At 36.3% G+C, this 20,994-nt stretch overlaps 2 protein-coding genes across 2 annotated transcripts in view; both read right to left on the bottom strand.

Moving 5' to 3' along the window:
* Dlg5 (MAGUK family member discs large 5) overlaps nucleotides 1-6,951 on the bottom strand; it is a 63,773-nt gene extending 56,822 nt beyond the window's left edge. Inside the window, exon 1 of the mRNA XM_089255910.1 lies at nucleotides 6,499-6,951. Within this exon, the coding sequence (XP_089112036.1) occupies nucleotides 6,499-6,784 (286 nt within the window). The 5' untranslated portion in view covers nucleotides 6,785-6,951. The remainder of the gene's footprint in view (nucleotides 1-6,498) is intronic.
* A 3,396-nt stretch (nucleotides 6,952-10,347) lies between these two features.
* On the bottom strand, nucleotides 10,348-20,736 carry Cisd2 (CDGSH iron sulfur domain 2). Its single transcript, XM_089255895.1, has 3 exons — nucleotides 20,466-20,736; nucleotides 15,445-15,656; nucleotides 10,348-10,542 (listed from the first exon to the last, which is right to left on the bottom strand). The coding sequence occupies exons 1-3, from the start codon at nucleotides 20,467-20,469 to the stop codon at nucleotides 10,453-10,455; spliced, it is 306 nt and encodes a 101-aa protein (XP_089112021.1). The 5' UTR covers nucleotides 20,470-20,736; the 3' UTR covers nucleotides 10,348-10,452.
* Nucleotides 20,737-20,994: the final 258 nt, after the last annotated feature.

The raw sequence follows: 20,994 nt of genomic DNA, 5'->3' as shown, positions 1-20,994 counted from the left end.
TTCCAACTGAAATAAAAATGACTACTCCGCAGTTCTAATGTGCTTCATATCACTATCCCACTTAACCATAGATCATAAAGTGAATTGATTTTTTTGATAGTTTTCAGTCACAATTTCACTAGATACATATATTTTTATCTACCATGTCAAATTTTGAGCTCAATTTTAACCATTTAACCAAGGCCAATGTTCCATAAATGGAAAATAGTTTTTATTTATAAAAATATTTATTCTAACATTTTCGGTTTTATCCTATACTAGCTTTAATACCCGGCGTTGCCCGGGTTTTCTTCAATGAGGCTTTTTGGATCACGTGATATCTCCCTCTTTCTTTAAGGGACATACAAAAAGTGTCCAAATTGAACCAATATGGTGACTTACTGCGCGACTCATGAAATAAAAAAATCTAGATTTAAAGAAACGTAGAAATGAATATTTTTTTTTTTCTTTTTCAACGGGTGCCAAGTCTTTCGATTCCCCCCCCCCCCTGAAGTTCTAGTTATTCATCTGCATCAAAAAATATTAAAGCTGTCAAATTTTTTCGATGTACTTTATGAGCCCATAATTAATTTTAAAACAATCTAAACTATATGAATTTATGCAGTTAGACAATAAGGAGACATTAATTTTCACACTTGAGAAGATATAAATAAAAAGTTGAAATCAATGTTATTGCATGAATGTCAAACTCAAAAGTATAGGTTTGGCTAATTACTTCATATTTACTCTCCTGGGCTCCGTATAACTCTAAGCGAACTCAATATTTCAAAAATCGAGAATTCAATACAATTTTCAAAATTATTGATGAGACTGAAAACCCCACCAAATTTCCGCATTTCTACAATAAAATCGGCAATTTTAACACTGATTTCTATGAGGATCACCCTTTTCCTGACTCTCAAAGCGATGCTGGTGATGATTATGACGTCTATTCAAAAAGCCTCATTACTGAGAGTATTGAAAATGTAGCAAACCATTATAAAGGCATAAATTATCATACATAACTGGCAGCATTAAAGAAGTGACAAACCATTGTAAAGGCATAAACACGTCTGAAACGCATTGCTAGGGAACCACGGTAACCAAAGTAAACATTCGGAAAGTGATTGTTGAGGTCCAAAAACTATTGTTGCCCCGACAGTTTTTTGCCCATTTGGGGCATTTGCCCTAATCTGAGGAAATTTTAAAGTAGCCTATCATTTAAGTCGGGTCTTATTTGGTATATATGCAAAATTTGGCGATGATCGATCTAAAATTGTAGATTTGTATAGAGAACATACATACACACACACACAGACAGAAAATCAATTTTATATACACTATCTACCAATAAGTATTTGGGCACCTGTGATAGAAAAGAAAAACTAACTTTATTCAAAATCAATAGTTGGTAGAGCCTCCACGAGAGGCAATTACAGCGTGAACCCTACGGGGCATACTTTCCACAAGTACTTGTGTGACGGCTAGTGGTATTTTCTTCCACTCGGCTTGGAGAAGACATGTCAGTTCCTTCACCGATTTTGGACGGGTAGGGCACCCCTTAATTCGGCGATCCAACTCGTCCCAGAGGTTCTCGATAGGGTTCCGATCTGGGCAGGCCAGTCCATTTGATGAACCCCATTGGCACCATACCAAGCCTTGGTTAACCTCGCAGTATGACAGCTGGCATTGTCGTCCTGGAAGTAACAGGGGTCCACCCCGTAAAACTGCCACAACGTAGGAAGCACATTGTCATCCAAAATAGTGCAGTAGGCATCGGCTTTGAGCTTCCCATGAATGGGGACCAAGGGTCCCAGTCCATACCAGGAGAAACACCCCCCAGACCATAATTCCACCTCCGCCGAACTTGACTGTTGGCACAATGCATTCTGGCAGAAGACATTCTCCAGGCAGACGCCAGACCCAGACCCTGCCATCCGAACAGTAGAGGGTGAACCTTGATTCGTCGCTCCAAAGAACCCGTTTCCACTGATCTATGGTCCAATTTTGATGTGCTTTGCACCACATTAACCGAGCAACGCGGTTGGACTTTGTGATCAAAGGCTTATGGGCAGCAGCATGACCATGAAAACCAATCAGATGTGCTTCCTTACAGATGGTATTCATTGAAACAATACTCCCGGATGCCTGTTGAAACTCCTCGCGGATGAGGGCCATCGGTTGGGTGTGGTTCTCCCGAATTTCTCTGGACAGCACCCGTCGGTCTCTATCTCCCAGTTTCGTTGGTCTGCCGACTCGGGGCAAATTCCGACAATCACAGCTCACCTTCCACTTCTTAATCACATAGGCCACTGTCGATTTTGGGTACTTCAGCTCGCTAGATATGTCCCTTAAGGATCGGTCATTTTTGTGATACCCGATAATTATACCTTTCTCGAAATCAGAGAGCTCCGAACTGCGCGGCATCTTGCATGCGACTAATGCCGATGTTGTTTCCTACACGATATATACCGGCGGAGGGCGTGACGTATCTCAGGACCGCAGATATCGTCATTTGCATAGGTGTCCAAATACTTATTGGTAGATAGTGTATATAGATAGAGATGAGTACAAAATATTTTCTGAAATAAATTTGGAAACTTCAGGTCAATAAAAACTTTTTTGACAGAATTTTGAAATTTGACATTTTTTGGGCATTTTTCTCCATTTTGATTAAAATTTGTCAAAATTTCCATTTTGAAGTAAATTGAAAATTTTCTGTGATTCTACCACTTGACATATCAATCAAAGTTAATCAATTACTTTTTTTTAATGTTACACATGAACAAGGTATGCACATTCAAATATGCATGTTCCATTTATGAAACATTGACTTTTCAAGAGCAAGAGAGCAGGATTCTATTGGATCATTCAACATGTGTATAGGGGCGAATTCGGGGTAATATGACACAGAGGAATGTGCTTTCTGGTGTGAATTGTTTATATTTATATTACCACAACATTAGAAGAGGCTGTAGGATATTTAGAAACTTTTAGATATATATAACTAATAGGATATTTATAAACGAGCATCACAGATGGAGATGTTATTGTTAAAAATGATCTAGCCACAACAGTTCCAACTGATGTATGGAGAATGCTGAAATGCTATATATATTTTGCAACAACCAGGATTAGAAACTCCCAAAACCAGTTCTTCAAAAAATGTAGGGCAGAAAAAGTGCAGCACTTATGTGAATGTTTCAAGAAAAGGCAAGACAGTTTTGAGCAATTCAAAAAAACAAAAAAACCCCATTGCACGGGATAAAAAAAAAAATTCTTCCTAGAATCCAATAAAAACTTCAGCTCTGGTTTCTATTGGAAAAGATTTGAAATATGACCATTATAGCATGCTAGAAAATTCATTCAGGGTTGCAAGAAGCGGAACTTATTTCACATTTGGACTTCAGAAGAAAAGTGACAATGAACAAAGGAGGTGTTAGTTATTCATCCAGGTCCACGTTGTCAACTGAAAAAAGATGCCAGATCATCTATCTGATGGCCATTATATTGTGTCTGCGGAGCAAGGACGGGGTGCAGTTTGCCAAAAAACACTAAATGCTACCAATGTGACAAACGGGTCCATAAAGATATTTTCCTTCTTTTATCACAAACATTAGAAAAAAAATTTAATTCTCTCCACACATTTTTATGTTAAAAAAATCGGTGTGTGTTGTGAATTTGTAGTAGAAAATAGAACATTTCATGTGGTAACTGTACTCCAGAAATAAAAAATTATGAGAATATAGGCGATACCAGTTTCCGCTTTCACCTCTCCCCAAGTGCTAATGTTTCATTTATGGAGCATCATGGAAAACAAAGAAATTTTTTTTTTTTTAAATTCCAATTTCAAAGTTGATCTATATATAGGCATGCAAAAGGACCTCGAATTCCAAATTTCAAAACAACAAGTGATTTTGTTCATAGTTTGGCCCTTAAACAGTTAAAAAACCGTGTCGCAAAACAATGAAAAAAAAAGAAAAGAAAAAAAGATTAGTTTTAAGAAAATAACTCTTTCGTGTAGAAAATGCTATTGTGGGAAATATTACCCCAAAAACATTTTCAGTCAACTAAGAGCTAGTTGGAAGAATGATGCAAAACATTGAGCTTTCGGGCGACCACTTTTTGCGTTGTTATACATGCGGAAATCTTGTATTGTTTTCATGCCCAGGAGACTTGTGCACAACTGAGATAAAAAATCAAAGATATTTTCAAATATTTTAGTTAAGAAATTGAAATTTCAAAAGTAAATATCTTTATTAATTTATCTTATAGTTTATATTAATTTGAAACTTTTTTTTAAGATTATCAACTCCAAATTTCACTGTAAGTGATTCCTTGTGCCCTCTCTAGTGGATTCTGCATACACCTTTGTTGCGGCCGTAAATAAAAGGCTTATATGTCAAGAGGAGAGATTTATTGTGTAGGTTCACTGGATTGTCCTGTATTTTACAATACAGGCCAGCTTTTCACATATTATTTGGCTCTTGGGAGGGGCCATAGCCACAGCACACCCTCTAGATCTGCACCTACCATGTTATAAGGTTCTGAATTAGTAACCATACTAAGAAATTTTAGGCACAAAGTAGTTTTTTATTAGAAATTCTGCTGAGAAAATGTGTACGAGTTACATGCATGATTAAGTAGTAGAAGTAATAGTTTTTATATTTTAAAATGTCTTCCAGTGTAGCTAAAATTAGGAACTTAAGAAATTAGGAGTGATATCAAACAAAACATCAAACACATGTTAAAAGATGGGAAAACACAAGTGGGAGAGGTAGCTTGATAAATGTTTGCAAATAAATATTATCAAGCTTAATAAGTTATATATAAATCAAGCTTTTTAGTCACCATGGCGATCTGGGGTTTGTTGAAGACTTGTTTTAATACGCTGAATGTATTTATTTCACCTCAACTGCGTAACAAAGTTAAGATTGAAATTCTATCAATCTATGAATAGTAACATTGAGAAACATGGAACTTACACATCGTAACAGACACACATATAGGCACGAATACAGAGGTACATGGTTAGGATGGCCAGATGTCCTGGAAAACTGGGAGAGTTCCGTGTAAGTTCTGGAATTATATTCACTAGCCAAAGCTTAATTTTCCATAAGTTTCTATGGGAAATTGTTTAATGTTTTAATTTCTGCCCAAAATTAAAAAAAAAAAAAAAAAAGGTTTTCTAAAACATCAAAGAGCACTATAAAAAAAAGATGAAAACTTACCGAAGGCTGAAATAAACAACTTCAAAATTAGATAAATGAGAATTTATAGCAAGACAGATACTCTGAGATCCTTCTATTTTACAATAATGTATACTATTAGTCTATTAAAGCTGGTGAGGAGCTGACACAACCCAGTAGAGTTCACGTGTCCCTTCCCTACCCATTTGTTATTTGGCAAGCTCATTTCTGTGCCCGATACATGTAGATGAAGAAGATAATCTCCCAGACTGTTCAATGTTAAGTCTCGCACTGAAAGAATGCATGCTCTGAAAACATAAGCTACCGGTTTTTCTGAGGAATTTTCTGTTTTGGCGATGAATCTTTCATTTTACATGAAATGGTTGAAAACCTTCCAGAAAGAGAAGTGGGAGTACATTTGTAAAAAAATTATTACGTGGACATAAGTTAATCAGACTCAAGTGAGAGTAATTCTGATGTGATGAGTGGCATGCATACAACCTAAATGTTCGTTAACCGAATCCATATAAACACAAAAAAAGCTTAGTTAGCCAAGATGTCACTGTAATGTGGTCTGACTGTATATGTAACTCTCACCCCCAATATCTCCAATGGCCTAAAAGCCCATGACAAGTTAATTGCAATTCAACACCAAACTGAACATATTGTAAAAAGCCAACACCACCTATAGATGAAATGTAGGGTGTAAATCCTTCCCCCACCCCCAAACTTTATCGCCAACAGATAATTTTAGCCATTGCTACGCAATTTGTCAAGGCCTCTCTGAAAATTTTTTTTTAAGATACCCCAAGTTTTTATTAAGGAATTCACATCATGTCCCGGTTTCTTAGCTGTATGATCTGGACATCCCCACATACAGCAGCACAAACTCTCCTTCAAATATCAACGGAGCAATGAAATGAATAAGCCATGGCATCTGAGAGCAATTTAGCATAGATATATAGCAATTTAGAGTAGATCCACCGAGCAATGAATCAGCACAAGTTAGAGTAATGATAACGAGTTCTACCCACGATAATCGTAGCAAGAAATTGGACATAATTTCGCTGACATCATAATGTCCTTACACAAGACACAATTTACAGTTGCTCAACATTCATACCCTTCACATGAATTTCAGTTTTTTGTTTACTACTTCCTACAGAAATAATTCAGATGTTGGTGCGGGGGGGGGGGGGAAAGACAGATGTGTCCCGTTTAGTTAATTTGGCAATAAATTCGCGCTTCTTCTTCTCTGGAGCGCTATGGGATCGTCCGCTGGGTGGGTAGCACGTATTACGAAGGTGTAGCCAGTGAAATCGGAACTCACCTCCCACTTTTTTATTGCCGCTAAGAAACATGACCGTTAGCAGGTGCGGGTATGTGTTTTCCAAGGCCAGGCAGAACGACTGGAAGGCTTGAGGACCTTTCGAAGGTAATAAATCGAGCAATTTTTCAGCTTTAGCGCCAGGACTGCCGTATTTCCTCAGGTCAGTCACGTCATCACAACTTAACGCTCCACTGGATTGTAGGTAAGGGATCAATCTGTCGATGTCGACGCACTGCAAAAATCGAGTTCTGTAAAATTTGAGCAATTCCTTGTGTTTTTCTTCCATAATCTGTTCATTTCGAAACGAGTTCAATAGGGCCAGTGATTACTGCTCCCCACAAAAACCAAACACATTATACCACCACTGACAGCCGCCATGTTTCGCAGGGTTCAATGACGTGCGACAGTCGAGAAAGACAAACCATCAGCAGCAACAACAACAACAACGATGACGACATCAGCTGGAAAAATATTTGTTCCTGATTTTAAAAAAAAAGAAAAAAAAAGAGATTTTTGAAGGAATGAAATTCAAAAATTTCCTTCGTTTACGGTATCACAATAAAATATTGGTTCTGGTTCATCAGGCAGTCCATATGTACGCAAAGCTATCTCAGCTCACGAAATCAGAACAACCATAGAATATATATACAGAAAATGTGCCGTTTTCGCTTAAGAACTCACAAATCAACTGAAATCTTAACAAAAACTCGGTGAACCCACGGTTAAGGAATCCTCTGGAATGTGAAGTCGCCGTATACCGCATATTGAGCTACAGACAGTAACTATACGGGCCGTTGTATTTCCCTCGACACAGTCCCTGTTTTTTTTGGCCTTTCTGACGTTTTTTTGTAAAAATGTCCGTTTTCCAACGAAGCCAACTTGACTTTTTATTCTTAAAATCATGGGCGGAGATACGGGAGGACGTGGGGAGCATGCCCCCCCGCCGACAGACCAAACACGACCCAGGCCACGACCACCTAGATAACCTAGTTATCTAGTATAGCAGAAAGAACACTTCATGTTCTTTCTGCTAGGAAATTGAGTATCAACTTCAAACATAAAATCTCTTGACTGCTTCAGCTAGGGGCAGGGTATAGGTGGCAAAACTCTTAAGGATTCAGGTCACTTGATCCCCCAAGAATTTTTGTGAAATGTGGCCTCACTAATTCATGAACATACAAACCAATGCATGCACCCTACCTACCCCCCCCCCACGTGTTTTATCAAATTCCTTCTATATGAAAAGTCTGGCAGTCCTAGTAACCCTTCATTGTTTTGCCTTATTGGATGGATGGGGGTGTCACTTGATTTCTGTGGAGCAACTTACATTCAGAAATTTTGAAATCAATGAATAATACGGAATGTAAAATATTAACATAAATTTTTTTGTAGAGTTGGGACCCGTTTCCCTAAAAAACCTCATATGACAATATTTCAAAAGAGGCAACCCTAGTTCTTATGACATTTCGTTTAATTTTAAAATATATAAACATTTACAGCAGTATCGTGAATTTTTGCAATAACGGTAAAAAAAAACTAGGTTAACTAGGTTATCTAGGTGGTCGTGCCCAGGCTCTGTCCCTCCCGAGATATAAGCCTTTTATCCGTGTGGGTTGAGTCGTGCTGGGGAGAAGAACGCTGGGGGCAAAAGGTGTAGTCGACTTATCGAATATGTATTGACATCATCATCGTGCCCCCCAGACTTCTAAGTCTACCTCCGCCTATATATGCTTCAAATCAACGATTAAAATTATCTTCCCAACTCAGAAATTGCATTACGATAACTACGATCTAATATACAGTCGAGTTCCCGTTATAACGAAACTCCAAGAGGCAGAAGAAATCACTTTGTTAAAACAAAATTTCGTTGTAAAGGAATTCCAGGTCTGCAATTGCTCCTATGAAAACTTATTTGGGGGATTATAGAAAAGTGTTTGTTGATTGTCGCTGTAACGGTGTTCGTTTGTAATGGTCATGTTTTTCTTTAATTCACTGCAATTTACAGTAGCGCTTCATTTTCCGCGATGCCCGGGGCACTTGGAAGCCCAATATACCGTATTTTTCTCAAGTAAATATGGTCAGCCAAGATATAGGGAAATTTTTTCCATAACCCCGTTTTTTTTTCACGAAAATTTAACCAAAATTGTTCTTTTATTTCGCCTGTTAATTTTTTGAAACACCACTTGGAAATTTCTTGACATTCACTCCTCAGTTGAGTGACCATACGTTCCGTATTTTCCGGGACTGTCTCGTATTTTCAATGAAGCCAACTTTACTTTTTATCCTTAAAATCAGATTAAAATTGTTTCCAACTCAGAAATTACATTGACATAATTACGACTGCGAACAAGAATATTCATCTCATACATTTTTTTTAATTCACTGCAATTTTGAAGTGGCACTTCATTTCGTGGATTGGCGACTTCTTTTTGCGATTTTTAGTACGAGTTGGTGACTTTGCTTACTTCTAGCAATAATTGGCAATGCCTCGTATTTCGCTCGTGCAAATATGGTCAGCCCATTCAATAGGAAATATCTGGAGTTTTCTAACCTGCAATGACCATAAGAGATACGGAACTTACCAGTATTTCTCAAGGTTTTGTGTCCGTTCCGATCTTCTGATAAAATGCATGGGCAGAGATACGGGGGGGTGCAATGCCTCCCAGTGTCAAAAAGGGAGTGGGCAGATCTAATGTATATAATCATATATGAATGGACATCATCGTGCTCCCCCCCCCCCCAATAAGGACCTTGCCCCTCAGACTTCCGAGTCTATCGCCGCCTATGATAAAATGTCTTTTCATTACGAAGTTTTTTCTGTCAGTCCTGCGTATAAAAAATCACCGAACTGCGGAAACAAGCCAGCATTTTTTCATTCAAAATTCTTTTTTTATGAATTCATTCACATCATGCAAATATGAAATAGGCGTGTCACTTAACTCACGGATTATGAAAATTTATAATTGAAAAAAATTAATGTAAAAAATAAGTTATTGCGAGAGAAATGTTTCATCAACAAGATATGCTGTTTAGGTCGCTGGAACTTCGAATACTTGAGACAATATTATTCATGAATGCACTGCATTCCCCCATCTCCTGTGTGCTCAAAAAAAATTCTACATGTATGGGACATATGGCAACGCACGGCATACCGATGCTTTATTCTCGGCTACGCCCAAAGTTGCATTTACTTTCAAGAGTTAGCTACGCCTCTGGATGCAGTTGTTATAACCCAATGGTTCTCACTTTTTTCCACCCGCAACTGCCCAGAATAGTCTTTATACGCATCATATACCAACTCTTCATGATGCACACTTTGAGAACTGTTTTAACCCTTTAGCAGTTTTACAAATTTCACTGGTTCCCATTATAATTGGCATGGAGGAAACAACCAAACCCTCTGTAAAATACCACTTCTTTCTCAGAACTTTATCTTTACCAGTTTTGAGCAGGTGATGGTTTTTATTGTTGGGGTTGAAAACATTAAGAACATTTTTTTCTATACTGTAGGGGCATATTCCTATATTTCTCCTCTTTCCTTCAGTAAAGTTATATTTCGAAAACACCATCTTCCCCCTCCTTTATATGAATGAAAAATATGCTCCAACATGAATACCATCTGGGTTTGTCATCGTCATAAGAGGGTTTTAAGGCCAGATAAATACAAAGCATGAAGTTAGGCAAGAAATCTCATAATTGTTGCTGAGACTTAAGAAGGAAAAACGAGGGGATATTTGGCAATTAAACAAGAGATACCAAAAAAAAAGTGTAAAATATGTGTAAAAAAAGTGTAATTCTTGTTTGAAAAGGGGGGGGGGGATGTTAACACAAGAAATAATCACTCAGAAATCAATAAACAACATACATTTCAAATCAAAATTTCTTCCTACTACAGTTGATATGCATATAAAATAATTAAACTATAACATCTATATAGAAAAAATTAAACAAAATTTATGCTTCTTTCTTCTTCAGTATCAGGGGTCCAACATTGTCGCCTGTCAATTCATTGTGCTTGTTATGAGTGCCATCACAATAGGGAAACTGGAAGTGGAAAAAAACCATGCATACATATATATTTCTTAAAAGAAGTGGAGAAATACTATTTCATGACAAAAAACAACACAATTCCAAAAATTACTTTTTCCGCGATGCCCAAAGTATAATAATCAATGATACAAGGGAATATACTACTTCATTACTTTCTCAAAAATACACTTTGAAAATAAATGAACAGATGATTTTTTTCTTTCTTAATGGTACTAGTGCAGTGTTTCTTGACCTTTTTTTGCCCGTGGCCCCCGTCTTACCTCGAGTCTTCAACTCTCATCCAGAAGCAAGATCCTTCATACGTATTGAAATAATTTTTTCATTGAATTTATACTGAACGAAAATTTTGCAAAGAAAATTGGCATCCAGACCACTGGCCTAGAATTTATTGATCTCCCCGCTAGTCCGAGTTCTATCAGAACCGTCTCAACATCTAGCCCCCCCCCCCTCCCAGGCAAAGTGATGCTATGTTAGTCCCATACTTAGCTGAAAATAAACAGCCTACACATTTCCTACTTATTTTCAAAATTTATTGTACTATACAAATATCATAATGTCCCCACCTTACTTATGGGCATGACCCCTCACAAGAGTGGGACAGTCAGAGCTGCAGCTTGGGGCTTGATATGGTTTTCATCATTTTTTGTTTTTTACACTATAATTCAATATAGAGAAGGTAGTTTGTGAAAAATCTAGCCAGGGACCTGCGAAAAACGTCATTCTAGGGAACTTGTAGCAAAATGTAGGTGGTGAGGCCCGGGTAGGTCCATGCCCTAAGACGGCCCTGGTTTTGTTGGATTCTGTAAGTGTATAGTCACTAATATAAAAGCTTTATTTCTTCATACCTTAATTTTTCTTCTCAACTCTCTGAAGCCCTCCAAACCACCTGTGATGGCCCCTTTTCCAATTTTCTTCCGTGGCCCCCTTCAGGTATCCCAGTACAACTAGGGGGCCATATGGCCCAGGTTGAGAACCACTGTACTAGTGGGTTTATTAGAAATAACTTCTCAAAATATCCCGGTTTCTTTTTTTTAATCTACATAACAGTTAAAAAAAACTCAATTGGTCTTAAAAACAGCATTTCAAACAGCCTTGATTAGCATGTGGTATAGGTGCTAATGCTTATGATTTACTCAAAGCCTTCTGATTTTGTCTAATCAACATCTTCGGGTCAGATAAGTATTTTTCTGAATTATCGTATCGATATAGAAAAACCAGTAAGAGTCCTCAAATTATGCTTCGTAAAAGTTAAAAATCCTCCCAAAAAAACCTGGGCTATTGCAATCTCAAAATGACCATGCTTTCTCGAGAAAAATATTGCCAAATTTTGCAAATATGATCTAAAACTGAGCAAAATTTCCAGTTATTGCTAAAATCTCCAAAAAAAAAACAAAAAACCAACAATCATCAATGGTGGGAAACGAAGTATTACTGCACATGGATCAGAATGAATTTCAATGGGGAAAAAAAAATCCGGAAAGTCAAATATGTGTGTGATAAATATTTTTAGTCATAATGATCTGCTTGATTTCAGTGAAAAATAAAAATACAAGAGAGCTTCATTGAAAACACAGAAAAAACGGGACAATTTTATTAATGTAGTAATTAAAGACTAGATTATACTAGCTAAAAAGTGGCAAAAAATGCACAAAAAAAAAAACAAAAAAAACCTCCCCCCCCCCAAAAAAACCGCTTACTTATGCAATAAAAAAAGCTGAAACCCTGCACTAATTAAAACAAAATCTTCATTTAAAAATGCAGAGATATGATATAAAATCAAAAATGTGCGTGAAAAATGAAAACAAATTCATCTAATAATGCTAAAGTAAGGGATTAAAGATAAAAAAAAATTGATAAAAATGTTAAAATATGCATTTTAAATGCATGAAAATAAAAATATATAGGCTGAAATATTCTCAAAATAGAAAATGTGTTCTAAAAAAATTTTTGATATACACCATGGGAATATTAAAAATATACGTATGTTAAATGACAAATAAAAATGCATTTAAATATGTGGATTTCTGCATTTTTAATAATCTGTGGATTTTTGAAAATGCAGAAATTTGACCTAAAAATTAAAAATATCTACAAAAAAAATGCAGAAAAATATGCACAGAAATTGAAAAAATATACAAAAAAAAAAGCATAAAAAAAGCACTGAAGTATGCCCTAAAAATATGCAGTAAAACTGAAAAATATGCGCAAGAAATGAGAAAACATGCATTTAGCAGTGCAGAAATATACATTTAAAATACAAGATATACAGAAGACTGGATGTTGTGAAGATATTTAGTATTTGAGATGTTAATTTTTTAAGGAAGGAAAAAACTCATCTCTGCCTCTACCAGGAGTCGAACCCAGGTCCCTCGATTGCCGGACGAGTGCTCTGACCACTAAGCTACAGAGGAGATAGAGATTTTCCTTCGCTAGAGCATATATATGCCAGTATATATCAGAGATGAGTTTTTTCCTTCTTTAAAAAATTAACATCTCAAATACTAAATATCTTCACAACATCCAGTCTTCTGTATATCTTGTATTAACAAGTGGAGAGCGACATTCATGTCATACATTTAAAATGTCTAAAAATCAGGCTTCGTCGATATATATGTAAATCAATATATATCACGATATGTGTATCAGATATTTATTTTCAAAATATCATGGTCTGATATTTTCAGTCAAAAATACATATTAAATGTATCTATATGTAAAATTGTATGATATTTCGTAAAATTGTATGAATTTACACATGAATTCTTTGAATTTTACAATCAGAAATTGGTTAACCAGTAAATAGATTTGTTCACAGAAATAGATGTATTCAGTCTGGAATGGTTTGATATTTTTGAAAAAATATCAAACCATTCTCATAATATATTTTATACCATGCATTAAAAGATGTCTAAATACTTCTTAAGATAAGATGTGGTGAAAATCGCCATAATATTAGTTGCACAGAAAAATTCTCTCCAAGATTGGTCTGCATCGTACGTCACCGTTTTTGGCATATTTCGTTCTGGAAAGCTAGACACATTCCGAGTGCAAACTGAGTCTTGTGCAAGCGTACATATACCATATGGTGGTAAGAGGGAAATAGTACATACTTGTACAAAAAGATTGAGCACTATACAGTAGAGTCTTGATAATCCAAAGTAAATGGGACAGAGGCCTCCTTTTAGGGAGTGGGGGCTTAGACTTCTGTATTCATACTTACTCTTTACTCTAATTTTGTTCTTGATTCAATGGCTTAATTCAGTATTTCTCCAACTCTTTCTACTTGTGGCTTGTCAGAATAGTCTAAAAAAGAATTGCTTCAAAGCACTGAACAGACGTCACTACACCAGGGGTCTCCAATGCATAGCTGCCAACTTTTGAAAATGAAAATTCGGGAGATTTTCGCGCAAACCCGTATTTTATGCTAAAACCACTCCCTAATAAATACAATAGGGATTTTTCCAAATAAAATAGGGATTTTCCAAACATAAAAGTTAAAGCGTAGGGAATAAAATCCCTACTCAAAAACTGAAGTCAAATTAAAATAGGGATTTTACACACATGGAAGTAAAACCCTTGGGAATGTGAAATTCCTACGCAAAAAACAAGTGAAATTGGAGGCCAAAACTTCAATGATGTAAAAATAAATATTGTGTTCAATCAGAAATGCTGTGAACAAACATTCTGCGCGAATGACCCCAAAATCATCGGAAGATGAAGGGAAAAAGCGTCAATTTTTAAAGAACACTGACTTTTTGTGACACTTGCTTGATGTTTTTTTTTTCATTTCACGAGTGATGATGGCAGTCTTTCCATGATCGATGTTTATGTCCGTAACACAAATTGTACAAAAAAGAAAAGTCGCCCTCTTCTGGAACGTTTGATGAAAGGAAATTCATCAGAATAAGTATCTTTAAAATTGATTAAATATGTTTTTGTTCATCAGTATTCATGCTTTGTTATATCGCACGTACGTAACTTCAACAAAAGAAATTTTGACCATATGCGCATCACTATAATCTTCAATTATTATCCAGGATTATTGGCTGCTAAGCCATTTCCCTGCACGATAAGACAAACAACTTTCTTGTTACCATCAGAGGGTTTGTAAAACTTCCTTAAAAAGGGAATTTCCCCATTTACAACGTGTGACGGCAATTTGAAAGGGGGAAAAAAAGAGGCTTCATGCCCCACAAGAAATTCCTTAGGGATTGTTTTCATGAGTGGGGATTTTTTTTAACAAAGTAGGGAATTTTTAGGGACAATTAGGGATTTTTGTGATTTTTGTAAAAATTCGGGAGATTTAAGAACTTTTCGGGAGGTCGAACGATGAAGCTAAAATTCGGAAGATTCCCGAAAAATTCGGGAGACTTGGCAGCTATGCCAATGTATGGCCACTGAAGAGATACTTGTGGCCCACCAAGCACTTTGATAACATATGTTTAATGTAGCTTAAGGACATGTAGGCCTAGCTGAAACTGAAAATGTGGCCTGTGGTGTGGCAGTGGTCAAAGCCCCTGCACTACACCAACTCCTCGCGATGCCCCTGACAGAGGTTGGCGACACACTTCAGAGCTGCAAGATTAGATCTGTCAAGCCTTCATACCCTGGGATCCCAATATGAATGTTATTACTTTTTCAACATTATAAATTTATTATACAACGGCCTGTGGAAAAGTTTGGCATGGGAGTTCCACTGAAGATCCCCCTACCTAGGGATTAAGACACTATTCAATTAAAACTGAAATTACTCGCATTCGTTCTTTAGGAAGGAATTTTGAAGAATTCCAGTACCTAACTCAAATTATCGAGACTCTACTGTACTTGAAAGACAAAGAACCTCATAGCAATGACAAATAAAAAATTTCTCAGAAAGAAATACTAAGGAAAAATTACCTTCTCTGACCTCCAGCAACGACAGTACACCGCTTTATTACCGATATCCTCTATGTCAAATGTATGCACAACTTTTGAATCATCTTTCGATATCTTTAAATTAACTTGAGTATTACTACTCTTCCTATTTGTAAAGCGGTAACTCACATACACAGCATAAGTGAGAGCTGTAGCACTGAACAGCCAAGGTAAAGCTGGCATATAATCTTTCCCTGTAACAGATAGATAATGTGACATTAAAAAGTTAAGACTCAAGCTAAAACTCATATTTTTATATGCAATGTAAATTTTTTCTTTACTCTCCTCAGCCCTGAAGGAAACTTTACTTTTATTTTTAACTGTGAAACTACTGAAACCTCTACTACTACAGCTAAAGTAGTTTCTGCTGATAGATGAATAGATGAGTAACTATCAAATGTTATAACACATAGAACAAATTTTACGAACGAATTGAACGAAAAATACATAGAAAAGTATTTCCTTCAGCTAGGTGGAAATTTTTTAAAGTGTTGCTTATTGAATCTTAGGTTTTAACAAACTTTATTGCTGACTATATTTCATTTATTAGCAGGTAAAGAAGTGTCCCTGCAATTTTTTTTGGATTTTTAGGTTGACATTGTTTTGGTAACTTTTTATTTCATTTTTTGTCCTATTTCATGAGAATAACTGACATATATTTGTTACCATCACCATAATAGTTACCAGAGAAATATTGTATTTCTGTGGTAAGTTCCCAACTTTTCCAATACATTTGTGCCAGGATCCAATTTTGATGCGAGAGGATCCTTGGGCAAAGCAGAAATCAATAGCCCCCGCAACTAAGGTCAAAGATGTTTGTCAGTGGATATAGCCTATATTAGGCAGCTCCAAAATCATGAGGCCTTTGTCCAGGGTTCTTCAACATATGGCCCACAAGCCACATTTGGCCCTCAGTGCTTCTTTGTAATGTCCCACCGATCATTTTCAGAAAATGATTGAAAAACAATTCTAGAACTATTGAAAGAAATTATCCTGAACAAAAAGATGAAACTCAGAATTAATGAAAAAATAATTTTAGAATTTCTGGAACAAATAATTTCAGAATTGAAAAGAAATAACTTGTAAATCAAAAAAGAGAAACAATGAGATAGAAAATATCTCACAATCAATAAAAGAATAATTGCATAATTATTGAAAGAAGTTTCATTTCAGAAAATCATTTAAAGTGATTTCAGATTAAAATAAATCCGAGAATTTAATCAGTCATTAATCAAAAACTTTTCAGAAGTGAAAAAATGTCAAAATTTTCGTCTCTGTTTCACTCTGGGCCAAATTGATCCCTTTTCTATTGCAATAACACCAAATTACACAAGTTGGTAGCTTGCGAACTTTGTGGGATGTTTCAATTCGGCCCGCTGTGTCTGATAGGTTGAAGACCCCTGCCTTAGGCAACTGCCATACTTGCCCCTGAAGACATCGGCCCCCGCCATTATCAAATAAAATTCAAAACAATTTTGACACTACCCCTCCAAATTTTCTGTAACGAGCTGCAACTGATATACAGTCGCCCCCCCCCCCCCGTATTTGCGTTTTTTTTTTCATTGGAATTTTTTTTTTTACAACACTCAGCATTCGTCGTTCACATGTTTAGTTTACAAAAAATTTGAGTTGTGCTTGTTTAGGATGGCTCATTCTTCTAGTGTTACTGATAATGCTTTGAAAAGATAGATAAAAAAGTTAAAACTTGACAAGAAAAATTTGATATATTGACTATGCTTGGCAAAGTCAATACCTGCTGTGGTCCCCCATTACGGAATCAACGAATGAATGGTGAGATATATTAAGAAAATGGAATCTGAAATTCGTTGAGCTGTAGCTGCACCCGTGGCAGTCAAAACTTTGCAGCGCCTATGGGATCCATGTGTTCCACGTACAGAAAATACTGTTTTTTGTGGGTGCAAGACTGATACAAAAATGTATTTCAATTGATTGTAATGCTATAACGGAAAAAGCGAAACAATTTTACTCTTCTATAAAGGGCTGGTGAAACATCTATTTCATCAGAATTTTATGCAAGTAAGGAGGTTATTTCATAGGTTTAAAAAACTATTCGGATCAAGCAATTTAAAAAGCACTGGCAATCAAGCCTCTGCCGACCAGGAGGCAGCTAGAAAATTTCAAAAAATTTGCAGAAAATTATTAAAGCGAAGGGTTATGCACCTCACCAGGTGTTTAATGCTGAAGAAACTACACTATTTTGGAAGAAAATGGCGCAAAGAAGTTAAGCAAGAGGAAAAAAGCCAGCTCCTGGTTTTAAGGCGGATAGAGATAGACTTACTATGTTGTTTTGCGCAAATGCGTATGAGTATGCGCATGAAAATGCGTATGATAAAGCCCACCATCATTTTCAAATCTACGAATCCGAGCGTTGAAGGGAAAAATTAGCCAAAGCTCCCAGTATTTTGGACGAACAATAAAAAAGCTTGGACTATAAAAACCCTTTCCCTGGATTAGTTTATATGGTGTTTCGCTCCGGAAGTCAGGAGGTACCATGAGAGTGAATATATGCTATTCTGAAAGTTCTTTTGATATTGGGTTGACCGAGGAGTTAATGCAGCTAACTGGTCCTGAAACTAAAGCAGCACCAGATGAAGATGGAGATAAAGAAGTAGAAGACAAGTTCACCACAAGTAACATACTGGAAGGAATTAACAAGCTGAAATCAGCAGTAGATTTTCATAACATATAAATCCCTCTATTTTACGTTCTTCACATGTAGAAAAATGAGTAGAGGAAGCCTTGTCAACATACTTGATGATATGAAGAAGACACGCCAAACACAGAAAAATCACAACGTTCTTTCATAAAACATCGCCAACAATCGTTGCACCCTCTTTTACATTTCCTTCTACCTCTGCGCCACCCTGCTCTTTCTCATGATGTTTGATAAACGAGATATACAATAAGAAACCTATGGTTCCTGTCCTGTTATTAGCGGATTTCCGTATTCACGGCCCCCCGGAACGTAATCCCCACGTATATGGGGGGGGGGGGCAACTGTAATATATAATTACATAATAATTGCTGTAAATTACCCAACACAATCTAACCCATAGGATTCTATGTTATACCCATAGCTTCTACAGCCCCTGGAACCACTAGGCTAACAGCATACATAACTTGCTTTCCTCGTTCTTCAATATCAAGAACCCTGGAAAAAACACCCAGTGGGTTTTTTCCTGAAGAAACCAAGGTTTTTACTGACCCTGTTGTTTTCTCTGAGGAAAAACACTCAATTGATAGTTTTATTTGTATTTTTAAACTAAACCAAATCAAGACAATTATATCTATTTTTTTTAACATAATTTAGTTTCTTTTTAATCCTAGAATGGTACTTAAGAGACAGTTTTATATGGGTATCACAAGCAGAGATTGTTTTAGGTAGTATTCTAGGGTTAAAAAAATACCATATTTTATAAATCTCTGGGGGAGCAGCAATGGTGTAATGCTATCTGAGAAATTTTCCTTATTTTGGAAGTTCCTTGTTTCTGTCTCAGTCAATTGAATAAAGCCCTCATCAATCTGGGTGGAGTGTGCTTTATCCACATAGGGTTGATGGTGCACCTTTATTTCTTGTAGTTCTTTTTCCAAGTGTTTATACTGTAGAAATATCCAGAATATTGTATGCTTAATTAATCCACTCTATTCTTCGCACCAGGACATTACATTATTATAAACAAGCAGATTTGACTAACACTGTTTAACTATTGGTGATGTAATCAGCAGTATGTTAATCATAGGTGGAGATGAACTTCAAAGGCTGTGGGGGGGGGGGGGGAAGAAATGATATCAATTCATATACAGTAGAACCTCATAATAACAGACTTTGCTAATAACGGACAGTTAATAAAAAATTTAATAATAAAAGATGTTTGTTTCCATCTGATGAGGTTAAAACTAGTTTTAAGCACTAAAACAAAAATGTTAAGAAAAGAATTAACTCCTTTAATAAGGCATTTCAAGCAAGTGATTAAACATCGATCATTTCTTTCTTGCATAAACATAGATGACTTGTACAACTCGTTAGCCAGAAAAATTAAGATTAATGCAGTCTTTTTCAATTCAACCTATACTAAAGGCTGTTTTTTATTCGATACATAATGAATACTTTTTACAGCTAAATACTTTACTTTCATTACCTGCACCTTGTTGTATGACACCCCTGTAGGGATTATTTGCTATAAACTGTGCAACCTTCAGCCCCTATTAGTCTGTTATGATGAGGTCCTACTGCATTTCCATTATCAGTCATTGATGGTCTTGGGGAGGGGAGCGGGAATGTCCCCCACATGTTAATTGGTTTCCCAACTTTTAGGCGTGAACGTGCAAGTCAATCATCCATTTGAAAAATGTTTCTGCAGAGAGTAGTTATACCTTCAAGATAATTGCATAACACAGAAATTCAAGCATTTACCATCCTCACTTAAAAATATGGGAAGACAGATGGCAGAACATGAAACACACACATAGCTCTGACAACATAAACACTATAGGGCTACACATATGAGCATTACGGGTTCATTAGAAATTTCTGAATGTTTACTAGGTGCATTATACGGCATGTTTATTGGTAGATTGTGAATTTAATTGTAGTGGCAAATGCTCTATTCCACAGCATCTTCATTCATTTTTTTGTCACGTTAACAGAAATTATTTAAATTATTCCTTTGAAATTAGGTATTAAAAAAGCTTCTTTTAAACAGTGCCCATTACTCGGAAGCGAACTGATATTAACAGACGCTCTGAGTTGCCTATAGTGAAATCATAAAACTTGGAAATTTTCTAATTTATCGCCCTCTCCCGGATGGCTTTTTCGATTGAGATCTATGCCATCACGAGTTTACAGAACAAGACACCCTCGACTAATGAATGATCATTTAATCACGTACGAATGCAGTCAACGCAAACAACCTTCGATAAATAAAACTTTTCACGTCTTTCAATGCATTAAAAATAATATAAGCCACATTTGCTGTACTCACACATCGCAGCAAAAATAGAGGGCACAATATTAATCAGTCTTTTCAAAAAATGCTCTGCAAGCAATCAAACTTGACCAGATCCCGATCTTCTTATTCTTCAATTATACAGGGCTTTATGCCTTCGGACCCATCCCCTGTTGAAGAGTACCCAAGATGATCAATCTGTGCGGTGGAATCACTGAGCTATAAGTAAACTTTACTTATAGCTCAGTGGGTGGAATAGATCAATCTGCCACTACGCGAATACTGTTATCTCGGAATTCACCGAAACTTGGTTAATTAGTAAACAAAGAATTTTTTCTTTACTCTGGGATCTCACTTCACAACTTGTGACCATATTTCATCCAGAGAAATACGGTACAACGGCCGTTCTCGCCAAAAAAAACCACGTTTGAGAAAAAAACCTGCCAAATATGCTAAACTGCTAAAACTTCCTTGGAAACGATCAATCATAGATTGACCATATTTGTTTGGGAAAAATACGGGACATTCACAGTATCACTAAAAATGATGCCAAGTGTGAGCAAAG

Source organism: Pholcus phalangioides, unplaced genomic scaffold, assembly GCF_987345545.1.
Source record: "Pholcus phalangioides strain wild (caught in Gottingen) unplaced genomic scaffold, Ppha-v1.0 ptg000004l_1, whole genome shotgun sequence".
Classification (NCBI taxonomy): domain Eukaryota; kingdom Metazoa; phylum Arthropoda; class Arachnida; order Araneae; family Pholcidae; genus Pholcus; species Pholcus phalangioides.
The sequence above is the reverse complement of the archived record's forward strand: the minus strand, read 5'-3'. Positions and strand labels throughout refer to the sequence as shown.